The sequence below is a fragment of the Protopterus annectens genome, chromosome 3.part1 (genome assembly GCF_019279795.1).
Source record: "Protopterus annectens isolate FY-2018-M chromosome 3.part1, PAN1.0, whole genome shotgun sequence".
NCBI lineage: Eukaryota > Metazoa > Chordata > Ceratodontiformes > Protopteridae > Protopterus > Protopterus annectens.
In genome coordinates, this window is record NC_056732.1 from 1,560,690,761 (window position 1) to 1,560,718,158 (window position 27,398).

General features: G+C 40.6%; 1 protein-coding gene across 1 annotated transcript in view; it reads right to left on the minus strand.

The window, feature by feature from the left end:
• Positions 1-27,398, minus strand: part of LOC122797804 (SCO-spondin-like) — a 4,708,783-nt gene that overhangs the window by 603,932 nt on the left and 4,077,453 nt on the right. The window contains exons 96-97 of the mRNA XM_044066325.1: positions 23,827-23,873; positions 9,363-9,644 (exon numbers count right to left, since the gene is read on the minus strand). Coding sequence (XP_043922260.1) covers positions 9,363-9,644; positions 23,827-23,873 — 329 coding nt within the window. The remainder of the gene's footprint in view (positions 1-9,362; positions 9,645-23,826; positions 23,874-27,398) is intronic.

Consider the following 27,398-nt stretch of genomic DNA (forward strand, 5'->3'; position numbering starts at 1 on the left):
CGGTATTTTCAGCGCTGTAGTTGAAAGTTATGGGTCGGGTTCAGGTAAGTGTGCAATTGTGTGGACATGAGGGTTAGGGCAGGTTAGGTGAGTTAGGGTTAGGGCACAGATCAGGTAAGTGTGCGATTGTGTGGACGTGAGGGTTAGGGCGGGGTAGGTGAGTTAGGGTTGGGGCGCGAGTGAGGTGACTGTGTGATAGTGACGGACCTTAGGGTTAGGGTTTGGGTTAAGGTAAATGGATAGTTAGTGGTGTATGTATAGTTTAGTGTAGGGTTAGGTGTAAGAGTTTAGGTGTATGTATGTGAATTGCTGTTTGTTTGGTGTGCTTGTGTTTTGTGTATATGTTATGAAACAGCAATTTTTTTCCCTAGGAAAAAATTCGCTGTTCTGAATGTTCGATGTTTTAAATTTTTGCTTCATAGGGTTCGATATTAGAACACTTGACATTTTGAATGTCCGGTGTTCTAATATAGACCCTGTAATAAGATAACAAGAACAGAGTCAAGATAATGATATGTAGTGGGCAGTTTTACAGTAGGAAGGTAAATCATGGAGGGTGAGTGCAATGACACGACCAGTGACTTTTCAAATATTCTTTGGTGACTGTTTTGAATTGGTAGGGTTGCTTGATTGTCCTAATTGCAATTATTTGGATTGTAGATTTGCAATAGGTCCTGGTCTGAGCTGCGGAGAGGCCTATTAGGGGCATATAGGGAGATGAGAGAGGATAGATTAGGACAGTAGGATGGCTGATATAGGATGGAATGAATAATCTGAAGCTGACTGAGAAGAAACTGGTGAGGAAATTCTAGACAGTTTAGGTATTTTAGAGAGAGACAATGATGAGATTTATAGGTTTGGTGTGCTGTGATTCTGGCCACCTTGTAGGTCGAATCAAGTTTAGCTAAAAGAGAAGAGTTAAGATTTGTTAGAATTTGAGAGCTGTACAATAGGCTAGGTAGGAGATAGGCTTGATAGAGGGTTACTTTAGCGTTATTAGTAAGGAACCTTTTGTTTCTGTATAGGAGGCCTAGTTTTTGATGAGTCTTCCTAATACAGTTATTTACATGCAAGTCAAACTTAAGCTGGTCATCAGTAGTGGCACCTAGGAGGTTTGTATTAGTTTCTACAATGATAAGAGTGTTATTGAGAGATAGTATGGAGAAAGTGGGTTTGAGATTGGCAAAAGTTTTTGGGGAAGAAAAAAGTAATAGCTTTGTTTTTTTAGGATTTAGAATAAGTTGGTTATTAGAGAGCCAGGTTTTTACACAGTTAAAGGAAATCTGAGTGGCAGTGAGAAGATCAGAGGGAATAAAAGCAATAGTGATAACTGTAGAGTCTTCCGCGTAATGTACAAGGGATGACAGAGGGCAAGAAGTATAGAGAAGATTAGTAAAGATATTGAAAAGCAATGGGCAAAGAATGGATCCCTGGGAGCGCCCATTCTATCTGGGAAAGGAGGGGAGAGAGCAAAAAGCCATCTCACTGATTGAAGTTGGTCAGTAAGATAGATAGAAAACCAGGTGACAGTAAAGGTAGAGAAGTTAAGGTCAGTCAGTTTGTTAAGGAGGAGAGGGTGAGACACTGTATCAAAGGCTTTTGATAGGTCAAGGAATAAACAAGAGACAAGTTTCTTATTATCTCTGGCCAATTGGTGAATCTGGGCATTTTGAAGCAATGTTACAACTGCCTCATGTACACAGACAACCCTCTGCTCCTACCACCAAACACTACTACATGCGAAAGATGCAATTATACAGCCAAACTGGAGGCTAAACTCTCTCAACCCAAGAATAGATCAGACAGACAAGAGGAGAAGGGAAATACTTACATCATACCCCCAGTCTCACATAAACCCATTAAACCAGCACCGGCAAAAGTACACATAAATACACGAAAACATACTCGGAGGTTCTAAATAAAAATCTGTAAAAGCAACAGAGACCTCCAAAGCAGATGTCCAAGCAACCTCCACCCCCAACAAAAACCATGAAATGCATACTTCACAAAACCAGTGTGCCATGCAATCAAAGCCCTTAAGGCAAAATAACATACCTAACAAACTAGTAATAGGTGACTCTATAGTTAGGCACACTGACGTCCCACTCACTAGGCTTTATAAGGAGAAGGTTACTGTTAGCTGCCTGTCGGGGGCCAGGATCCGCCACATAACACAAGCACTCAGGTCACTCCAGAACAAATACAAATACGACTCTGTCAATGTCCATGTTGGTGTGAGTGACTTGAGCCATACCTCCCTGGACTACACGAAAGGAGACATGGAAGAGCACTCTGATCATGTAGCCTAGGCCGGTATGACCCTGACCCTGAGTAGCATCCTGCCCTCACCAAGAATGGTACCACGGTATAAAGAAAAAATTATCAATTTCAACAATTGGCTAAGTTTCTGGTGTCATTCAATGGGGATCCAGTGTCTGTCCACCTGGGATGACATGCTCGACAAGCCACACTGCTTCGCTAAAGACAGCTTGCATCTGTCACCCTTAGGCTTTCGAATACTGGCCAAGGCTCTTGCCACCCCCATAGTGCCTTTTTTAGGCAAGGCTCAAAAGACAAATCCACCACCGTAAATAGCACAAGTAACAAAAAACTGAGGATAATGCTACTCAGTGCCAGAAGTCTAAACCTCAAAATGCACGCACTTGAAGCACTCCTCAATATGGAGAAAATCGATATATGTGCAGCAACAGAAACATGATTTAAGGATCCAGAGAGCACCCCAGCACTAGCAGGCTACAACTCATACCATACATTTTGGCCACAGAACCCAGACCGAAATACAAAAGGCAGGGGCATATCCATAGTCATGAAGGATACCCACACCTCCAGGTTAGTGGCACAGCACAATGATTCAGAGATCATCCACGTGCAACTAACAACAGGCAAAACTGCAACTCAAATTGTAGCTTGCTACAGATCACCTACCATGTCCCAGGACCCCCATTCCATGTTTCTGGAAACACTGGGAAACATAAAGGTCCTACCAAACAACCTAATATTGGGTGATTTCAATTACCCAAACATTAACTGGGAGAACTACTCAAGTACTAACTCCCTTGCCCAACATTTCCTAGAATTTATAAACTCAAACTACCTGGATCAACTGGTCAACACTCCCACCAGAGGTGACAACATATTGGACATGGTCATCACTAACATGGGCGATCAGTGTTCCACACTGGAGGTCAACCCCTCACTGGTTAGATCTGCCATAAACAAATCACTTTGGATATCCACATTCCTCCCCCACCCCCGAAGAAGGAAACCACCATGAAAATCTTTTCAGAATCAAACTTCATGTTACTTAAGACCGAGGTGGGAAGTTTCAAAGCCCCCATGCTAAAGGATAATGTTGTCCAAGCTGCAAAATCCTTTACTAATGCATTCTACGGGCACCTACAAGAATGCATGGATGGTGCTATCCCAAGCAAAACCAGGACTCACTCCTCCAAGAAAAGGAAACCAGTCTGGTGAACTCCTGCCATAAACAAGCTATACAATAGAAGGAGGAAACTAGTACAGAAAATCCCAAGAAGGGAAGACATTCCTGATCAGTATCAGCAAGAAACTACGATCTCTTATAAAATCATCCAAGGCGAGCTTCGAAAGAAAAATTGCCAAGGACTCCAAAGATAACCACAAGGCATTCTTTAGCTATGCCAAGAATCTAAGTGGCAATGCTCAGATCTGCTCGGAGTTAGTGCAGAATGGCACAAAATATACTGAACCGACTGATATCACCAACATCCTGGCAGACAGGTTCAGTGCAAACTTCACCCCCTCTCACCCCCAAAAGGGCCCATAACCATACCAGAAGAATGTAGAGTCCCTGAAATCACAGACACTCAGGTTAAAACAGCCCTCTCCAAAGCCAAAAACACAGCATCAATGGGACCGGACAGTGTCCCAGGCTGCGTCCTACATGAGCTCAAAGACGAACTAACCCCTCACCTAAACACACTGTTCAAACTCAGCCTTTCCACAGGCTACGTACCCATAGAGTGGCGCACAGCAACGGTTATTCTGCTCTACAAAGGTGGAGCCACAGCAGATCCCAGGAACTATCACCCTATAAGCCTGACTAGCTTGGTCTGCACGGCTATGGAGCGCATCATCATAGAACTCATTAACAGAGACATTGGGAACCTCCACACACTGGACCCTACACAGTTCGGCTTTGTTAAGGGCAGATTATGCCTCCTAAACCTAGCAGACTTCTTTGAGACAGTTACCAAGGCTATAGACGAGGGAAAGGTGGTACACACATCCTACCTAGACCTCGCAAAGGCCTTCAACACCATTCCCTATTCTGGTATTATAGACAAGCTCACCAGCCTGAACATAAACACCTATGTCACAAGATGGGCTGCCAACTGGCTCATGGACAGAACCCACATGGTAAGAGTTGCAGGAGCTAGATCTGACTCTAAACTGGTTACAAGTGGCGTTCCCCAGGGCTCAGTCCTAGGACCCCTCCTGTTCGGCATATACTTCTCAGAGGTACAGGCAAGCACAGGAGGACTATGGCTGACCAAGTTCGCAGACAACTGCAAACTAAGGGCTATAATTGACTCTCCAGCTGACACAGACATCTTCCAAAAGGGTCTCACTGAGACGGATACCTGGTGTCAAAATCATGGCCTCAAGCTAAATGCCAAACAGTGCATAGTCATCCCCTTTGGAAAAAACAAAGTACCCACAAACTACCACATATGTGGTAGTCCCCTAAATACGGAAGATGTAATAAGGGATCTGGGGACCCAAGTAGACAGTAATCTCTCCTTTGATAATCACATAGCCAAAGTGGTTAGAAAATCCTTCTACGTGGCCCACCTAATCACAAAAGGGATCACATCCAGATCAAAAGAGGTCATTGTGCCCCTCTACTCATCACTCATTAGACCCATCTTAGAGTACAATGCCCCATTTGGGATGTACCTTACAAGACACCTGCAACAGCTGGAAAGACCACAGAAGTACCTCACCAAGAGGATCACTGGCCTCAAACAGATGCCCTATGCAGCTCGACTGAAGAAACTCCAGCTGTACTCGGTTGCATACCGCCTACTCAGAGGTGATCTCTGCCTGACATACAAGGCCATGCCCAACCCAGAATTGATGGACATGCTCCACCTAAAGAAAACCTTATCCCCTCAAGCCACACGCTCTAGGCATCTAAACCTCACCACAACAATAAATAGGATGTGCTGGAGGGATAGATTCCTGTCCCAGAGACTTCTCATGCTTTGGAACAAGATTCCAATCTACATTAGAAAGAGCTCCTCGCTAACACTCTTCAAGAGAACCTGTGACAAGTGGATGGGAAACAAAAAGTTTACATCGGGGATCACTTTAGTGGCTCTGCTGGACAGAAGTGCAGGGAACTAATCTAAGGGGTCAGCGAAAGCCAGCATATTCTGGCTAGGCTTATAAATGCCTTCGGGCAGAGAGCCTAGTACCTACCTATGAACCTAATAAAGAATAAGAAGGCAGTGGTGGTGCTATGCTTAGGGCGAAAGCCATGTTGTGTGGGTGTGAGCTGGTTTTCTTGTAGTAGGTGTTGCATGACTTGATTATGGATACATTTTTTCAAGCACTTTTGAAAGAGGAGAAAGTATAGCAATAGGTCTAAAATTAGAGATTTCTGAGGAGTTATCTCCTTTGTGTATAGGTACAGTGTAAAATTCTTTCCAAATAGAGGGAACCTTAGATTCAGAGATGGAGCGGTTTATCAATATAGGTACAAGGATAGCAAGAGAGTCAGCTGTTACCTGAAGGAAATAAGGAGGGATATTATCAGCAGATGTAGAACACGGTTTTAGTTTAGACAGTAAAGATTTAATATAGTTGGAGGGTATAGAATGTAGGGAAAAAATATCAGAAGACTTTAGAATAGGAGAGGATGCAGGATAATTAGCAGAGTTAGTTGTGGAGGGGACAGAGTTTACCATCCTTGAAATGGATTCAATGAAGAAGAGTTGAAGATTTTAGCCGTCTTTTCTGGTGTCTTTGTAGGGCAGGGGTTGAGAGATGAAGGGTTCCCAGGATGCAATATTTGACTGATTGAGTTGCAAGATTTTTTGGGATTAGATCTTTGTGCAGATGGAGGGTTATAATAAAAATCTTTTTTTGTCTTTGTTGATGTGTTTCTGTTAGATTTCTAAGTTCTTTATATTTTTGCAGGTGGATAGGAAGTTTAGTTTTTATCCATGATTTCCACATTTTGTCTCTAGTTTTCATCAGTGTGTGGGTGGCATTGATTAGCCATGGGGATATGTTAGATTTAACCTATTTTGTGCAAAGGGGTGCAAGAGAGTTCAGAATGTTTAGGAAGGTAATGTTGAATGAGTGGACTGCTTCATCTAGGGGAGTTGTGTTAGGTGAGTCCAGTTTATTCTGGAAAGGAGAGCATTACACGTCTTAGGGCAGAAGTTAGATAGTTTGTGGCAGGTTATATATTTACGAGACGTAGAGAAATGGGGGGTGAATCTAAGAACTTTTACAGGAGAGTGGTCACTTAGAGAGTCAGCCGAGTTATGATATTTGGGGGGCTCTAAAACTAATATCCAGTCAATAAGAGAACTAGGGTTGTGAGATTTGTTGATATGGGTGGGAGTGGTGATAAGTTGTGTAAAGCCACGTAAGTTAATACATGTAGTAGAGTCTGGTGCACAGAGAGTCAAACAATTTATGTTTACGTCCCCCAAGAGGATGGTTTCCTTAGGAATGTGTTGCAAGAAATAGGCAAGAATATTTTCCAGGACAGGAATATTATCCCCTGGATGGATATAGATGGTGACTACGGTGATGGTAATGTACTTATTAGGTTTAAAGTTAGGAGTTAAAATTTCAGCTGGTGAGAAGGATGGGCTAGGTTTGTTAAGACAAGTGAGTGTGAGATGGTTAGCAGACAATGGCTATTCCACCCCACTTTTTTCTTTTGCATCCTTTTGTATTGGTGCCTTTTAGTAGTGGTCACTTATTTTTACATTGTATATTGATTGGCTGTTTGAATTACTGGTTATGTTCTGAAGAAGTCTATTGTTTTGAATGGAGAAAGCAAGTGTAAAACAGTTTTATGTCCAGCTTTTAATTTCTTTAAATACAAGACTTTTTTATGAGATATTTGGAATAAACAGTGTTTAGAATTTCCTGTGTGGTGAACTCCCTTGCTGGATCTTTAGTACAGTGTGTGCTTTATGCTGTTTTCAGCATTTTTCAGTTACCAGTAGTATGTGCGCACACTAGCCTTCACTTTGTTCATTTTACCAGTTACGTGTTTGAGCGTAAGCATTGCACTGACACAAACTTCTGCCTGTCTCTCCATAATCTTTTCTTTCACACAAAATTCAAAGTTTGCAAAGCAACACATACATTTTCGCAACATTAGCCCCAAATATCTTAATAAACACTTTAAGCTAAAAAACAGCAGTCCTTGATCAGGTCTCTTAAAAGGGAAATATCGCTTTTAAGTCAAAAAGTAGATTAAATGCTCTTTTTCTTAAAAGGGCAATAATGTCTCATGGGGGGGATTCCCCAGTGGGAACATTTCTGCCAGAAACAAAGCTCTTACCAGGTCGCAGCACCTGTTAAGTCCAAAAAATAATTTTTCTCAAGATATCAAGAAAGTACTGAAGAAAGCTTCACTCTGACCTATTACTCTCATTCGGATTAGGCAATCAGTAGGCAGAGGGATGGAATGGCAGGGGAGCCATAGCTGGTTGGGTTGCTACAGCAGTAGAAATGATGAACATCAGCTAAGAGCAACAACTCAAGTCAAATTAAAAAGAGGAACTGTATGTCAGTTCACAACAAAACAGAAAGTTTGCTAAGCAATCCCATAAAGGCAGGTATAATTTAATGGAAACATAGACTGTCACACACACACACACACACACACACACACACACACACACACACACACACACATATGGAACAAGTACAGAAAATTAATATCAGTACCGCAAAGCAGACAAAATTAGTCAGATTAAACAAAGTAAACAACTGTACACTTGTTAGATTAGCAACTGAAATAATAAAGTTAGCAATATATAAATATGTATATGTGTATATATATATATATATATATATATATATATATATATATATATATATGGGTCTACTGCTTTTGGTCGAATTACATTTGGTCGAAAATGATTTCAGGTAGCCCATTTCACTGAAAGCTCATTTGATTGAAAGCTCATTTGGTTGAAAATGAAATATAGCCCCGCCCCACTGCAGTGCGACCCTGGAGTGAGACTATAAAGTTAGGGGGTGTGGGTGTCACAGCCCCCCACATTTTGCAACTAGTTTTTACTGACATTATATGTTTCAATGTATTTTTAATGGATACAGATGTACACCCTTTTAAATCCTCTAGGTTGTACTGCACATTACCATTATCAATTACTTTTTTTTATTTACTATGATAATTGCTATTTTTTTATTATTATAATATCTGTTGATTGTGTATTGTTTGTACTTATACTTTAAATTGTATCATGTCTTTGGAGCTTTTCTCCCCAGGCCTCTACTGAAAATGGACATATATCCAGTTAGACTAGCCCGGTCAACAAATGTAAAATAAATAAAAATAAATAAATAAATAATAGTGCATACACTGCAATTATGTGGGGGGCTATGGCCCCCACAGCCCCCCTTACCTTATATTATCACTCCAGGGTCACACTGCAGTGGGGCAGGGGCTATATTCCATTTTCGACCAAATGAGCTTTCAGTGAAATGCACTTTCAGTGAAGTGGGCTGCCTGGAATCATTTTCGACCAAATGTAATTCAACATAAAACAGTAGATCCATATATATATATATATATATTAATTTCCAAAAGTCATAGCACAATTTCAACTAGCAAGCGGTTAATATAGCAGTAATCTTATAGCAAAATATATATAATACAAACCTGATAAACAAGCAGTTAGTGGTAGGGTTGCCCGGCGCGGAACGCCCTCTTTTTCCGCTCCTGCTACCTGCTTTCGGCTGATTTACTATGCTTTTCTGTAAAAAAGCATAGTAAATCAGCCCATTTACAAACTCCGATAGTCTGTTTCCTTTTTGAAACAGAATACCAGAGTTTGTACAGTGTTTTCCAGACTACTGGAGAATCTGTTTGATTTCCGGATAGTCTGGAAAAAAAACGGAGGGGTGGCAACCCTAGTCAGTAGACAGAAAAAGATGTAGGCTGAACACCTAGACAAGCATGCTTGCAGTAGCCAGAAACAGGTAAAGACCAAACAACTAAATACAACAGCCAGACATATTTACAGAGTACTTAATAATAATGAATGAGCACCAAGGATTTGTTTAAACATTCCAGGTCTTACCTTCACAAATCATGGTGTCTGGGCAGAGCCTTTCTTCCACTAACTCTCCATTGCACTGTGGTGTGTCATCCAGCCTTGGAAGCCCTGTTTCCAAATCCAGACATACTCTATATCGGTGTTGAACTGATACCATTACTGATGCACCTGCCATGGTATCTGTGCTATTCCAGTAATCCATATTTTCAGACAGCAGTAAGCTCATCGTGCTATTGTTAAGTGAGGACGCTGGTAGACAACGGGTACAAGGAGTCCATTCTGACCACTCACTTAATGACACATTGCCTAATAAAACATACAGCAACATGATAAATACAGTATGTTACATCAGGTAAACACACAAGAATGGGCTATGTAGCATTTAACAAGTAGCTGTCAATGCAGAATATGGGCTTATGCTGGAGCTGAAAAGTAGGAATGGTAGTTAACATGTTCAGTAAAATCAGAAAGTATGACAGACTTAGAAAAATAACAATGCTAATACTCCAGAGTGTTCAGAATAGCATGCTGCATGATCTATGACTGGTATGCAATATAATTTTCTTTCCTGAACCAATTTTTCACAATCCTTCCTATATGAGATATTAATTGGGCTGCTTGTCTTGATCGTCTTAGTAATAAAATAAACATCATTGCAATATGAATGATGAATATTTTAACAGTTTCTAGATAAACAACAATGAAACATTGTTTTAATGTATTTAATTGTTTTCACTCTGGAAACACTGTCTTCTTGTTATAGTACAAGTTTACCTATATTATCAATTGACCTGACTCTGAAGTACTGTTGTACTGCTTATACATTTGTGGCGTGCTATTGGATGAAGTCTCTGAAGTATGCCTTACTAAGCTTTATTCTCATTTGTTTGGGTTTTATTGCCAACCCTTCATCTATTCCCAAATGTGTATACAGTCCCTCCTGCTCAAGTTCCTTTATATCCCATTCCTGCACCAGATTGATATTATCTTGGTGCTCCAACTTTCCAATTACAAATGTTGCTTGTGCACATTCATCAAGACCAAATGCCATTCTTATATCATCTGAAAAAGTTTTAGCTATTTGCAGATGTGCTGTCAAATCTTCATCTGATGAGGTATGCAATTTTAAATCATTCACAAAACTTAGACGCGATATCTTTAAACAAGGTTGGTTAAGGTATAACCACATCCTAAACTACTAATAGTTTAATGGGTTAAAGACAAGACAAAACATCAGTGGAAACAAAGAATCACCCTGTACTACCTCCCTTTGACTTTTTATCCTTGAAATGATAATTTGACCTTTATTGTGGCCCAGATGGAAAGTGGTATGCCACTGTTTCATAGTCACTGCAATGTCAGTGATCAGTGTAGGGTGAATCTTACTCCATACTCCATCAACATGGGATGCTGTTGAATGCTTTTTTGTAATATAGCCATACAACAACCACGATATCTGTTACAGTTTTGGTATCAGAATAGGTAATGCTGTTCACTTCAAGTATGGTGCAGTTTCTGGTGTGTCTTCTAATACTTCTATATATTTAAAAAAAAAGCCTTGTGACTAGCCTTCAAAGATCTGGCTGCCTTCAATTCATATTCAACCATACTGTTGGTTTACCTTCTCTAAATGTTTTAGGTTTCTACTGCCATTATAGGAATGGACCCCATCACTAAGTTAAGGTATAATTAAAGTTTATGAAATTAGTATTGTTTCAATCTTTGATATTAGCCAAAAGTGCTCTTCCTAATGAATTTAATGTTGTAGCATACCTTCTTATAATCCTCCTCCTAAATGGTGATGAAAAAATGGTTTATATGAGCCATATAACTTTCTCCTCCTATTATAAAGTTTATTTTAGAATTCCACAACATGGGTTTATGCCTAAATTTTACACCATATCTATGCCAAATAGGTACTGACTTATCTATACGTTGATTGAGATGGCTGTAAAAAATTCAGATAAATGAGGTGGATTTAGATACTGAGTCAAAAGGAAACAAAGCATTTTTGAAATTTTCAAAGTTTTTTGTTAGCAATGTAAAGTTGGCATTAGAGTTATCTCTAAATGTAGTTGAACTTCTTGGAAGCTTGGTACTAAATCTGAGTGAAAATGTGACAGTCTGGTGGTCAGATTTAATCAAAGACTATTAGAAGCTACGTTGGCAAAGGACAAGAATACATATTTTCTCCTTCTCATGGAAACTCAGTCAGTTTGTTTGAGGAAGATAATATTAATGAAATGCTGAGCATATTTATTTCTATTTATTACTAGTCATGTAAAACTCACAAGTGATGGATGGCTATCTGATGATGACTAGAATTAAATTATTGTGATTAACAGATATGGAATCCATTTTGTCAAGGTACTTAATGTGGTCCTCAGATGACAATGAAGGGGATCTATAGGTAGCAATGATGCAGTAACTAACTTTATGAAATATGGCCAAAATGTAAAGGAGCTCAAATTCAAAATCTTGAAGTATTCAATGCAAGTTAATATTTGAACAGATAAAAACAGATACTCCACCTGCTGCAATATGTTCTTAAGGAGAGACAGGTGTTGTGCCCTAACAATGAAACAAACTTTGTTTGACAACATGCATATGAATGTACATGAGTGTTAAGAATGTCTCCACATCATGAGGCAATTTGTTCAGTCTCTTATTGTGGAGAAGAGCCAACTTAATGTAGACTAGATTACAATTTGCTAGATTGGAATGAAGGACAAATCAACTTTACTTAAACAATACACTAATGGCAAATAAGCTCTTAGGCAATGAGAAGAAACACAGAGGACAGAGGTGATGGACAGACCTAGTAAGCCAATCATTACCTCCCATGCTGACACTCACTGAATCCCCTTAGAATGGCAACAGTTAACAAGACAATTGTAGAAATTAATTATTTTTTGTCGGAAATTATGAAATCATTCCTTGGCAAGGTAAGACATTTTTCAAGAAAAGTGTTTTTACTTACCTCAGACATATGCATACAGAACTTAGCTATTATCCCTCTCCATCTCCACCAGGGTAGAGCATCTAAGATCATGAACTCCACTGTGGGCAGCAACTAGAGTGTACTCTTACATGGGGTGAACAGACCTAAGGGCATTGGTCAAATCCTGAATTCTGATGCCATTTAGCCAGCTAATCGTAGCCTGGCGAGTGGAGCGTCAGTGTGGTTAATGATAGATTCATGCATTAATAATAAACTACCATTTGTGACTACATCCTTAGAAGTCCTATGGGAGTAGGTGTGGAGATAAAATTACTGACTTTACTAGTGGGTTATGGTACAAAGGAAGATGTGTTAGAGTGGGTAATTCCAAGTGACTGGGGTTTGTTCAGATGGGGTCTTGTCAGTATTGGCAGTGATTTCTTAACAACACTGGCACAACTGGATGTATTGATATGTGTTTTCCATGTAGTGTAAAGAGACTTACTGATGTGTAGTATGTGAGAGGTTAGCCTCTATATTTAACAGGTATTTTCACCTCTTACAAGTAGCATCAGTACATTATAAATGTAAGCGATTATCTGTAAGCATGAATCAGTCGCTGCATTGCCTTAGAGTTCTTATGTGAGTCAGCTGGCAAAAGAAGGGGACAAAGCAAACTAAGAATCCATTAAGAAACACACCAATATGTAAACAGATGTTATGACTGATCAAGCAGAAGGAGCCCTCAACTGACCTTCTATTAAGTGAATGAATCAGATCATGACCTTCAATTTTAACTTGAAGGACCTTAGAAAAACAGAAAGAAATGCAGAAAACCATAGTAACACCTGATAAGTTCATACTGAGACTAAGAAATTAACTATTGTGGTGTTGTGTGCAAAATACATCCTAGTGTACACTGGTGCAGACCAAACCAAGGTAAAACTGATGCAGTATTTAAACAAAATCCAGAAAGTGCAGTAGGACTCCATCAAACTCAGTACACCACAGTTCAGCCATGCACAGCCAACAGAACTAACCTCCTTATATACTAGTGAACTAGCCAGCTAAAGGAGAAAGGTGACAGTAACAAGAGACTAAGAGGTAGCCTATAACTAAGAAAAACTCAGGAAAAACAGTGGCCATTCAGGTAGACAGCGACAGAACTCTTCTTCCTCTCACCAGAAACTGCAAATATAAACACTAGGTACAAAATCAGCAAAAGACTACTCTAATACACTGACCTGTTCTCTGGTCCAAAAGCAGATGAACCAAGAGCAGATAACAAAATCAATTTAGCACAGCAGGTTCAAAAACAGGTGAAAATGGGTAAATAACAAACACAATCCGGTTAGCATACCAGGGCTCCAACAAGCTCAGTACACTGCAGTATATTAATATAAAGCTACTACATTTCAGTTTTGAAGATGAGAATATAAAAAATGCTGTGGAAGATATTAAGATCAAAAAGTGTCATAAGGAAAACATCACAAAGTACATCTTGTCAGACAAAGAGAGTGTTCCTAGTACATGTTGTCAGACTGTCACAGAGAGCCTCTCCAAAAACAAAGAACAATTTTAGAACCTCCTCCAGACATCAGAAAGGCATTTGAGCCTTCTCCATTAAAATAAATAAATGCTATGATACACTACAGTCGCATATATGCATAAAATAATCAAGATTTGTAATGCATTATTATTTTACTATAGCATTGCATTCAAATGCATGTAATCATTGACTACTGTTCTTCATTTACCCTGACTTTACAGAAGTGAATATCAAATAATTAGTTAATTTTCTGTCTACATATTTTCAGACTTACTGAACCTCCCCTGAAACAGTGCCCTGCTTCATTAGAAAGGCTAATATCATCATTTGAGAACATTAGTTTAGTGTATTATAACAAAATAACAGCATAACACAAATAGGAAAGGTGCTAGCACCAACAACAGAAGTCTGTGATTAACAGCTACAGATAACAGTAAATCTTCACATCTTTCTAACTGGTGAGCAGTGATTAGAAAACACTGACTTGCCTTCTGCTTGCTACCACGAAATAACAGTATTTTCAGAATGCTGTAAGTCTGAAATCCATTTTACTGATGTCAGATACACAGACTCTTTCTTGTGTAATTAAATTAATAGCTGCTGAAAGAGACTAAAGCAATGTCTTTTGGCTTTTCCCGGTTAGGGGTCGCCACAGCAGATCACCGGTCCACAGAGGTTAGGGGTCGCCACAGCAGATCACAGGTCCGCAGATTCATTGGCAGTGGAGTTTTTAAGGTGTGAAGTTGCCAGCCCATCACCCAACCTTCACAGAAGGCACATGTGCGCACGCGTGCTCGTACACACACACACACACACACACACACACACACACACACACACACACACACACACAGGCACCTACATGCTTGTCTTTTAAAACTCACAAACTAAAGAGAGAACATGCAGACTCGGCACAGAGACTAATATTTCTGAAATACACTGAGCAAGAAATTATAAGCAGCACACACACACACACACACACACACACACACACACACACACACACACACACACACACACACACACACACACACACACACATATGCATTTGGGTTAAGAATGCTAGGAAGTAACCAAACCAGGGTAATTTCTTAAACATTACAAAAATTTAATACAGAAATAACTGTTGAAGTAACTGAGTCCTGAGGAGTAAAAGGAGTGTCTGTAGTTAAAGGAAAACTATGGGATCTGAACTACAAGACAACTGTGTGCATATGGGGCTTCTGCAATGGGAAGTCTATGTTCAGTGGTAACAAGTGGAGAAAGTACAGTTGTGTACACCTACCATAAATGTAGATGTTTGAGTTTATTCACTATTGTAGTCATCATGTTTTGGTTATCCCTGCTGTGGTAGCCTTTGGCCGGCCCGAATACCAGAGTCAATGTTTTTCTGCGTCAGATGCTGTCGCTTGCTGCCTGACATCAGGTCGTCAGTGCTATAAAGGAAGGCAGCCGACACAATTACATCAGTTTTTCTTGCTCTAACCAGAGGCCCAAGTAAATATGGTAAAGTGGTCCTGGTGGCTAAAAGCCACTGTTAGAAACGTATGTCTCCCTAAAGAAAGAAGATATATGGGGGAAGGAGGGTGGTAAACCAGGACTGCAACAGTGAATACCCTTGAACATCTACATTTAATGTAAGTGTACACAAATGTACTACGTTCTTCATGTTTCACTGGTGCAGTCATCACCTGTGGGAGGATTTCCAAAGCTGAGGAGAGAGGTGGTGGGATTAGTAAGAGACCTAGGAATGGGTCAGCATGCCCTGCAGAACTGCAGAGGCAAACCCTGCCCTAGCCTTAGAAAATAGAGGTAGGTGGTAATGATTGGTGAAGGTATGGACAGAAGTCCAGGTGGCAGCTTCCAGGATGTCCCTGGTGGGAACTCCTCTGAGGAATGCTGTGGAAGTGGAGGCTGCCCTAGTGGAATGGGTTCGAATAGACTTGGGGGGGGGGGTTCCCATGCAATCTATAGCATAAATGGATACAGTGTGATATCCATTTGGAAATGGTTTGTTTGGAAATGGGCTTCCCCTCTGCCCCTGGGGCAAAGCTGACAAGTAGTTGGTCTGTTTTCCTGAAGGGTTTAGTAGGGTCCAGATAGCATCTGAACTGTGGTAAAGTTAGTTTTTCCAAAACATAATTCAAGTCCGAGGCTGGAGTGGGTGGCCTTCTGGGAGGTCTGATAATAGAACCCCCTCTGAGGAATTGTTTAATCAAAGGATGGGAGAACAGAGGCTGTTCTCTATCAAAATGAGCTGAAATGGCTGAGGTGTGGATTTTAATAGAGGAGAAGGAGAGACCACTATTAAGTAGCTCCGCTAGGTAGTCTAGAATAAGAGGGATGGAAGGTAGTGAGATACTGCCCCCTCTGGACTGGCTCCAGGAGCAGAATCTTTACCATTTTCCTGCGTAAGATTTTCTGGTGTTGGGCCTTCTGGCCTCTGTGATAATGTCTAGGACCTGTTTGCTTAACAGCGGACCCTTGTTTGCCTTTAGAGTATTAGCCATGCTGATAGTTTGAGAGTCTACAAGTCTGGGTGCAGCACCCCCCCCCCACACCTGAGTTGAGAGGTCTGAGATCAGGGGAAGCTGCCTTGGAGGCTGTAAGGTCAGGCTGCGCAGTAAGGTGTACCAATGTTGTTGGGCCAATCAGGAGCAATGAGGATGGCCTTTGGTCTCTCCTCCCTTATTTTGATCAGTACCTTGGGAATAAGAAGCAGAGGAGGGAATGCGTACACAAAGAGGATGTTCCAAGGGAAGGTCAAGGCATCCACCTTTCACACTATGTGGTGATACTCCCTGGTACAGAATTTTTTCAGCTGATGGTTGAAATGCGAAGCAAAGAAATCCATCTCCGCAGTCCCCCATGCCTGAGTGATTTGTAAAAAGATTTTTCTGTGGAGCTGCCATTTGTGGGGGTCCAGTAAGTTTCTGTTTAAGTGGCCTGCCAGGGTATTGTTGATTCCTGGTAGGTATTGGACTATCAGGTGTAGTCCCATGGATGAGGCTGTCAGCCAGAGGTTCATGGCTAGCCTGCACAGTGGGTAAGATTTGGTCCCTCCCTGTTTGTTGATGTACCACATTACTGTGGTGTTGTCTGTTTTGATAAGGTGAACCCCTGACTTGAGATGGAATTTGAAGGATGTCAGAGCTGTTTGTACTGCCATCATTTCCTTCTGGTTGATGTGTAAGGGAAGGTGCTGGGCATCCTAAAGACCTTGGGTGCACCAGCTTTCTAGGTGAGCGCCTCAAGCAATGTCTGAGGCGTCGGTGGTAATGGTCTGCCCAGTTGGGCGGAGGGTGAAGGAAAGACTCTTGTTCTGGGCACAGGCCCCTGCGCACCAGAGAAACCCGGCCCATATACAGGGGATCTAGAGAGGTTTCTAGAGGTTGAGAGCGCTGACACCAAAGGTTCTTTAGGTACCACTGAAGTTCTCTCACGTGAAGACTGGCCAGAGGAATTAGAAGGATGCAAGATGCCATGTACCCCAAAGCTTGTAGGAACTTCCTTGCTATGAGGTGACTTCTGGAAGCTAGCTGGATAAAATAGAGAGGCAGGAAGCTCTGTTTTTCTGGGCATAGGAGGGCCATTTGGAATGCTGTGTCCAGCAGTGCTCCTGGAGGGAACTTGCCTTGATTTATTCTTGTTGATGGTGTACCCTAAGGAGGTTAGGAGCTTTATGACAAAGAGGAGGTCCTTGAGGAGCTTTTTTTGCAATCTGCCTGAATGAGGCAGTCATCCAGATAAGGGTAAATGTGTATATTTTTCTGTCTGCAAAAGGCTATGGCCTGGGGCTAAGCATTTGGTGAATACCCTGGGAGCAGTAGATAAGCGAAAGGGTAGTGCAGAGAACTGAAAGTGTTGTCAGCCTGCTCTGAAGCGAAGGAATTTCCTACAGGATTTCCTTATGGGCATGTGGAGGTAGGCATCTTTTAAATCTAGGGTAACTAACCAGGCATTTTTTGTCAGCATAGGCAGTAGCTGCTGCAAAGCTAGCATTTCGAATTTGGGGACCACCAGGAAGGTGTTCAGAATGGATAAATCCAGGATGGTGTGCCAAGTACCCTCTTTTCTGGGAACAAGGAATAGTCTGGAATAAAAGCCTTTGCCTGTTTGATCTGTGGGGACAGGTTCTACTGCCCCTTTATATATGAGAGTTTAGACTTGTTTCAATGCCTCTTCCCACTGATTTGGAGGTAAGTCTGGGTACCCTCTTGGAATTGGGAGTTCGTTGAAGGAGAATTTGTATCCCTGAAAAATGATCTTTAAGACCCATTGGTCCTTTGTTACAGAAAGTCAATTTTCTTTGCAGAGGTAGAGCCTTGCTCCTAGCTTTTGGTGAGTGAAAAGAGGGCAGAGGGAGGAGAGGGAGTCATTGAGAGTTTTGCCATAGTGGATTGGCTTAGAACTCCCTGCCTTTGGAGTGAAGGTCCACTGTTTGGTTCTCTGCTGTCTCTGGCATAGGAGTCTGGGTAGTCTGACCCTGCGGGCCATACCTTGCCCCTATCTGCTAGGTGCAGGAAAGGAACAGTGTTTTGAGGGAAAATTCCTGCTAAACCTAGGAGGTTGTACCTGAAGGAAATCTTTTACTGTTTGCATAGATTTTGCTTTGTCTTCCATCTTTTTAAGCACCTCTTCTGCTTTTACTCCAAACAAGTGGTCCTTATCTAAGGGAGCATCAAGTAATTTAGATTTGACATGATCAGGGAGAGGTTGTTCCTCCAACCATGCATGTCTCCTAATGACAGATCCTGACACTGCTGCCCTGCTTGAGGCTTCTAGGGTATCATATCCACAGTGTAATGGGTGTTTAGCCACTTGACAAGTAGAGTGCAGTAAATCTGCAAACTCTTTCAAATAGGCACAGTCAGGAAAGGTTTAAATCTTTTGTTTTAATAGTTACAAAGCATGTTGTTGATATTTTAACAAGTGGAACTGACAGTTGAGTGCTCTGATAGCTAAGATTGCAGAGGTGTATACTTTTTTACCTCATCTGTCCAGAGCTCTGAAGTCCTTGCCAGAAGGAATAGGATTCTTTGCAGAACTAGCCTTAGCTCCTTTTGGTCCCTGTGTAATGACCTCCAGGTCTGCAGCAGGATTTCTGTACAGGTATTTGTGAAAATCCGGTACTCTATAATACGTGTCAGGTTTTCTGGGAGCAGGTGGGAGGGCATCAGGAGTTAAGATGGATTCATGGAAGACATCATCAACCACCTCTAAGATGGCCAGCGGTCTGTGCTGGGGCAGGTCTAGAAACTCTCTTAGTCTTTTCTTAGACTGAGGGAAGTCCTGGGATTCCCAGTGGAAATGTTCCCTGAGGGTGTGAAGAGTTTCCCAAAGGAAAGATCTTCTGGTGGGGAGGCAGAAGGAATGGATTTCTCTGCATCTGAATCCTCACAAGCAGTCAGAGGTTGTTGTTCCTCTTTAAAATCTGAATAATCAGACTCCTCAGAATCCTGTTCTGTCAGTATTTCAGGAGAAAGGTCTCTTTTCCTTTTAGAAGGTGTGGCCTGACTACCCCTGATAAGGGTGATAAGATCCTCTGCCATTTTAAGCAGTTGAGCCTGGGGTGGTGGAGCAGGAGTAAAATGATGGCTAGAGGTAGTATTCCTAGGAATGGCTTTGCCTCTAGGCCTAAGAGTATTCATCGGTCTGAGAGGAAACAGTAGTCGGAGAAGTCATCGTTTTTTGTCTAGATTCGGTAGTGGGAAAAACCTCTTCGGAAGCCGATGCCTGTGTCGCGGCCCGGGACCCAACCAAGGCAGAGACAACCAAAGGCTCGGAAGACAAAGAAGATTTCTGCGGCATACTGGCCTCTGAAAGTGTCTCAGTAGAGGCCTGCAAAGGTATCGAACGGGGCATCAGGGGCTGTGAAGGCACCTCACTGAATTCCGGAGAACTGACGACCTGCTTAGCGGTAGAATCATCGGAAGGCTTAGCCTTGTGTGGTCTGTCTCCATCTTTATCCTTACGTTTTTCGGAATGTCTATGGATTGTTGGCTGGTGGATGCCATTTTGGAATGCAAAGATGGAAGATGGAAATACCTGCCTACAATAAGAGCTCTACGATGAATGGTTCTTGTGTTAAAGAGGGCACACAACCGGCAACGTGGGAGGTCGTGTTCTGGGCCTAAACAATTGACGCAGTATGAATAGAAGTCTCGTTGTGGTATTTGCTTTCCATAGGCAAGACAATTGTTAACTTTTTCGGACATCGCTTAGTGCAAGAAAAAAGGATCCCCAACGGGGTACTTAGATTTAGACGTTTTCAGCTGTAATTCAAACTCTGGTAGCGACCGACACACTTGCAAACTGCTTCTGCTATGGGCTACACAGCAAGAAAGACTGATGTAATGGCATCGACTGCCTTTCTTTATAGCACTGATGACCTGACGTCAGGTAGCAAGCGACAGCAGCTGACTCAGAAAAGCATTGACTCTGATATTTGGGCTGGCCAAGGGCTACCACAGCAGGGATAACTCATAGGTGATGACTGCAACAGTGAAACATGAACATCAACTATTTCTTATAACAGGAAAAAAGTACTACTCACTTTATTTCATAGTTCTGACACTGGCATTCTAATATGTGTGGATGTATATGATTCTACAATGTGTACTATGTGAATGGTGAGAGCTTATTTTACTAATAACAAACACATTAGCCACTTTCAATAGAAAGTTTTCTTAATATAGGAGACAAGACATTAGATGAGTGGGCACCTGTCACTATTTCTAGGGGGATCACTGACTATTATTGACTAAGCATTACCCAGTACAACAGTTAATTAACTTGTGATTCGGTTTTAGTTGGGAATCTGCAGCAAACAGGGGTGTCTTGGAAAATGCATGCACACACACACACACACACACACACACACACACACACACACACACACACACACACACGCACAAGCACGCACGCACGCACACACATACACACACACACACACACACACACACACACACACACACACACACATGCACACACAAAGGAAATGGCATAAGGCACCTCTGTGACACAAGAGATATGCCTCAACTGCCAGGGTGAGCTAAGGGTCAAAACAAATCTTCTCATTGCCAGGATGCCAGTTAGATTGCAAACCCCACCAAGGCTGCACTTCTGACACCCCACCCAACCCACTCGCATCCTCACTGGGAAACACTCAGGACAGGGAGGAAAACAAATGGGCTGGGCTGATAGAAGGGAAGCTCAACAGAAGGCAGGAATAGTAGAAAAAAGAACACAGAAAAAACAAATAATCAATCCGTGCCAACCGTGGGTAAATCCTGTGTTATCTACACCCAGACGCCTCCAGCAGTCTTGTATCTCTTTTTATCATCATATATCAACTGTGCTACCTTAGAAACCTTCTAGTCTCAATTATTTTTTCTTCATTCCTCTTCCTTTTTTTCTTGATCATATTTTTTCTCATTTTTATAAAAATGTACCCTGAATCTACTTGCAGAGAATGAAGTTACCAGTTATAAAGTGGCTTTGCTCAGGAGGTGATAAAGAATTGAGTACTGTAACCACATGTTAGTGTTTCACGTGTCATCCTGAGAAAAACTGAATATAGCAGACAGAATTCTTACAGTTAAATTAAAGCTCACTGCACAATAAAAAAGCTAGGGTGGCTACTAAAAGTTTCTCTGGACAGTATCACATCTTCTGTAGACTAATGAACACACACACACACACACACACACACACACACACACACACACACACACACACACACACACACACACAATAAAAATAAAATAGCTAATCAGCTTACTCTAAATCTACAAAATATAGTTATACTGCTTATTACTGGTGGTGTGCAGTTTTGATTCCAGCAACCACTGCATATCACTCCAACGTCTAAACTGGCTAGAACTTCCCCAACATCTAACATAAATGCAACTAACCACAGCTCATAAGCTAATCTATATTCTTCTATTTGTCCTGCTTCTCCTCTCTCTTCACCATGTATCACCCAAATAGATCTCTGCAATCAGTCAATCAGATGCTCCTTAATGTAGCAAAACCTAACCTTTGCGCTGGTCAAATGCATTACCCATATGCTATAGCAAAACTATGGAATGCTCTCCCTCCTTCAATTAGGTCTACTAGCAATCTTTTTAGGACTTTGCTGAAACAAAACATGTTCTCCATTGGCTATGTACATATACCAGCACTGACTATAAAAAAAATGAAATATTCCTAGCCTTCCTACTTTTCCTCCCCATCTCACTTACGGCTCAGACTCCTCATATATACATTCAGTGCTTCCAACTTGCTAAGTCCAACATGTGCCACCCAGCCACATATTTATTTATTTATTTTACATTTGTTGAACGGGCTAGTCTAGCTGGATATATGTCCATTTTCAGTAGAGGCCCAGGGAGATAAGCTCCAAACAGTTCAAAATAATTTCTCATCAAAAGTAATACATGTTTGTAATGCAAATACATTCACAGTAAAGGAGATAAACAAACTTTAACTGGTCACATATTAATAATGTATAAAAATGCAGAGTATTAGACTTGACTTAGTACAAATACAGTTAGAAATAAGCATTCAGAAAGAATAATAGCATAATGTACAGTAAGTGTAGATAAAAAGAAAGTTAAGAGAAGTAGCAGTTACATAATACATCTAGTAGTAAAACATGTCCAATATTTTTTTTTTTATGATACAGTAGTAAGTAATACTATGATGGAGAAGTGGATCAGTAGATGTTAAGATGATGTAAAAGCATATAAACATATAATCTACTATATCAGTTATCTACTATATCTTATATTCATTCTTGATGTCCATATAGCAATAGCTCTAAGGCTGTCCCTTACTTTCAAAATCTTTAATCTGTTGCTCTCCATCTTTCCTTTTCTACGGTAAAACTGCAGTACTGTATTGTTCACACATTTTCTGTTATCCTATGTCATCAACTGTATTCTTGTTTGGCTTGCATACTTAAAATCTAACATCTGTATAACTAATATCTATTTTATTGTATCAACTATTCTGTCATGTAGTGTTCTTTACCATCACTGCTTGATTTCTGTATTTTGATTCTGTAGCTTTATCATGTTTTTTATTTTTGGAGCTTTTCTCCCCAGGCATCTACTGAAAACGGGCTCACCCTGGCCCAGTAGACCTCCCGGTAAACAAATGCAAATAAATAAATAAATACGAGACTTCAAAAATATTGGCAGAAAACTACATTTTAAAATACAGTAGTCATTTACTTGTGCAAATCATCTGTCAAGACTAATTTTCCAACTTTGTTTTTTTTTTTTTGCTAGAGGCATGCAATAATACATTTATGTATTCTTCTAACCCTGTGGTGCAGCGGTAGCACTGTCACCTCACAGCAAGAGGTTCTCCAGTTCGATTCTCAGCTGGAGCACCTTCTGTGTGGAGTCTGTATGTCCTCCCCACGGTCGAGTGGCGTTCGAATGACATGCGTGAATGGGCGTGCCTTCGTTGAAGGTTGGGCATCAGGCTGGCACCTCGGCACCATAAAAATCGACTGCCAATCATTAGCGGGCCGGAGTTCTGCTGTGGTGACCCCTAACCGGGAAAAGCCAAAAGAAAAACAACATTCTTCTAACCCTGTTCATAGTTAGTTACTAACCATGCATTCTAGGAGACCATTAATGAGCTTAGCCCAAATTTCCAATTTTCCCCAAAGCCTCGTCTGGTTAAGTGAATTGCTCAGGATAACACAGTAGGGAAATGAAGGCTGAGGGAATTAAACCCTGTACCACAGAAAAGAGCTCATTAACATCTTATAGTTTAACCCTCTTTGCCACCTGCATTTGTTCTGTATTCTTTAATTTATTTTTTATAGTCCATTTAAGTAAACTGAAACAAAATTGTTAAATGAAAAGGTGAAGTTTAGAGAAGATGCGAAAACAGTATTATACCAGCTGAGCTTTAAGTTAAAATGGGTACTAAGATGAAATAAGGTTTGAAGCAGAAAAAGTCACCCCTGATTTTCTTACCTTGACAAGTCTCACTGGTGCACTGTAACAATCCATCTTGACATACACTGCAATCAGATCCAAAAGGGCATGGTTAGTATGCATTCTGAATGGCTTACCGACAATTCTGATAAAATATGGCATGCTTTCTCTAAACAAATATAGCCAAAGGATAATCCATTTACAGTGTAAGATTTATTTTTCCAGGTGGCAATAAGCAGACGTACCAGTTTTGGAAGTCATTACTTAGCTTTGCTTTTTTACAATAAAATTCAAATAGACCTCATAGGTTCATAGGAACTAACATTTAGTCAACATACTCAAGGCCTACTAGGCGCCCATGGAGTCATCTAATTCCTTCTTGAAGTTATGAATGAATGGACTGAATATAACTGAGAGGATGAGTGTGGTTCACAGGAGTGGAAGTCTATGCAATATAAAGCTGCTATGATCCATAATGTGATTGATACTAATTTTTGTTTAGGCTGCATGTTCTCTTGTCTGCAGGTCACCAAGGAGGTAAACCATCCTTTTTTGCCCTTATTTGTCCATGTTAGTCTTTCCAGACCTCCTGTTTGGTGTATCATTTCAGTAGTTTTTTTCTAGACTGCTGGCTGCTGGATTCATCTACCATCAAGAGACCTATTGTGAACAGAACATAATCCTGTTGCAGGAGTGTTTCTGTCTTGAGATGATTCTATACTGCCTTCTGTACCAGTCCTGCTTCCAGGGGCATTCCTAGGGTTGGGTACTTTTTTTACCTTGGGACTTCTTCACGCAGCCTCTATTTTTATGTTGGCATTTTGGCTAAGGTAAAGTGTAGGATTTTTCCCTTGTGTATACATACACATGCTCAGAAATTGACTTTGTCCCAATTATGGAATTATTTATTTTGTATTTTCCTACTCTTTCTATTGTGTTTCTTTGTTTGCCTGTTTGCTTAAGTGGAGTACAGCAGTTGTTCACATGAATCTTTTTCATACTCAGCCCAGGAACATCTTGGAGTTAAGTGACTTGCACAGAAACATACAGTAGGTAAGCAGAAATGTGGGGAATCAAACCTAGGATTACAGGATAAACCTTCTTATCAAAATCAAATGGCTCTGATAACTTTTACAATTGTGATCTAGACATAAGTCAGGTAGGATGAGCTGTTTCGGACTCTTAGTAAATTCCATTATATCTTTCTTACTATCTCATGTATAGTTTGCAATGCACCCAGCACACCTATCTCTTTAACTAGGATGATTCCTCAATTACTTATAACCTGCCTTGTGTTTTGGGGCACCTAATGCCACTAAGATGGGAAGAATATGAGATGATAGATAATGACATTGTATCATGGAGACATTTCAGATACTGTGTAGATTATGCTACACGACTATGCTGAAGCCATTTAAGTTAATAATGCCACAAACCTATACGGCCTTTTTCTTTACACTTCTAGTTAATACCCATAGCTCCTTATGGCACCCAGTCCTTGTTGGTCTAGCTTCTTTAGCAATGTGATTTACCAGCTAACAATGGGCAGTATTAGAAATGGCAAGAAGTAATTAAAATGACACTATATTGTTACTCTGGGACGTCCAATAAAAGAGAAAATCAATCATGGTTTGCCACTTATTATTCATATTTTCATAACTGAGAGATCTAGATGCTGTTGATGAATACTGTATGAAATGCCATGGTGGGAGACAGGAACATTCATTGACAATGCCCATTTGTATCACACTGTACTGGAGATGCTGCTAGTTGTCTGTCAGTAGTTATGAAGGTAAGCAATATTTCTGCATGTACTTAATACCTCAAATTGCCAAGTGACTTACAAACTATTGCATGTCATCAGGCTAAACCTCATATGCTGTAACACATAATGTCTAGGTACATGCTAATGTCATATCTGGGCACAGAGGATACATTTTCTTTGATTATTGCACTTCTTACTTACTAGTGGTAGCTTCAGTGATATACGTTCTATAATCTGAACATCCTGAGAGATATTTAGTGTTGTTTATATTGCTAATGATACAATTAAGCATACGTTTTCATATTTCTGCAAATATCTCAATAAACATTAATTCAAAGAGAAATTCCTTGCTGTCACGTGAAAGCTTATTTCTGATTAATAAAAAGCATTCTAATAATATATGTTTAGGTTATACAGTGGCAAGATATGACAATTTGTTTATGAAAGTTTAGAAAAAATACTGGGTTTGTGTTCATTATAATGTATTATAGTACTTATGGAAAGACTATGAATTCGACTATTATCACTGTAAAGAATATGACTTACTGAAAACATTTCTAGCCCTACAGTTTTAATAGCTTTAATTGTTTACAGAATATTTGCATTTGCTTATCTTATGATTTTTTTTTTTAACTTGATTTTTCAGACACTATTTTGCAATGCAAGAGTGTGTGTAGGCTGCTAGATGTGTGATATTCCACACCAAGTAGGTGTTAATGAGTTAACAATGATAAAGTAAAAAGAAGGGAATGCTGATATACTGTGGTGTGTGGAGCCATAATTTGTAAGGAAGATAAACATAATAATTATGTTTCATCCCACATCTCAAAAGCACTTGCACTCATATTCTGTGGTAAGGTGATCTTTCAGTTTTGACTGAAAGCTGGCTAGAGTATCTTTGCTGTGTATATATTCCAGGCATTGGTGCCAATGGGCAGGGCTGTTTTAAAGAAAGCTTTTTCACCCACAACAAGGCCAATAGGCAGTTTCATAAGTATAGGAGGTACTTCATTAGTTTAAGAGAGAAACTAGAGGACCTTATAGAAAGCTTATCTGCCAGTTGGGGAAAGTACTCTGAGTTAATCAGCTTGAATATAAGGGTGGATAGTTTAAGACTGGCTCCTCCTATAACAAGCAGCCAGATGGCCTTTGGCAGCAGTGTACAGTTGTGGGTTTCGTGGCTTGCCAGGTGACTGCAAACTGGAGATGGCAAGTTATTGGCAGAAATCAATGGCACTGCTTTCAAGATACTTAAGAACACTGAAACCCAGATCTTTTCTGCCTTCAGGAGTTCATAGGTTCACAGATGGTACATGAGACCAATAAGGAGCTCAGTGCAATATCCAAAATGCCCCTAAACATTGAATGTTTACATGACTTGCTCTGAGTCACACAGTAGGCAAATGGAGGCTGAGAGATTAAAATACTGAATAACAGGAAGTATCTCGTTAACAGTTCATAGCCTTAATTCTCCCTACTAACTGCCAGCCAAACACGTTCATCGATAGTTACTAGGCATGCAGTTGAGGAGACAGCTGAAGAGCCCAGCATAATTTTCTAACTGTCCCAGAGCACTGTCTGGTTAAGTGAGTTGTTGCACTTACCCATAACAGTAGACATTCAAATTCCTCACTGCTGCAGTAGCCTTTATGCTATATGGGTTATGTTTCGCCCAAGACAAAACAACCGGCCAGCTTCCAAAAACTCTGGCTCCTTCCAACTGCTGTTTGAACAGCACTATGGAAGGAAAAATCAGCAGTCAGAGAAAATCTTCAGGACTTTCTTTCCAAAAGTTTAAAAAACGAGTATACTCATCCTGAACTATATAAACAAGAAATAACCAAAA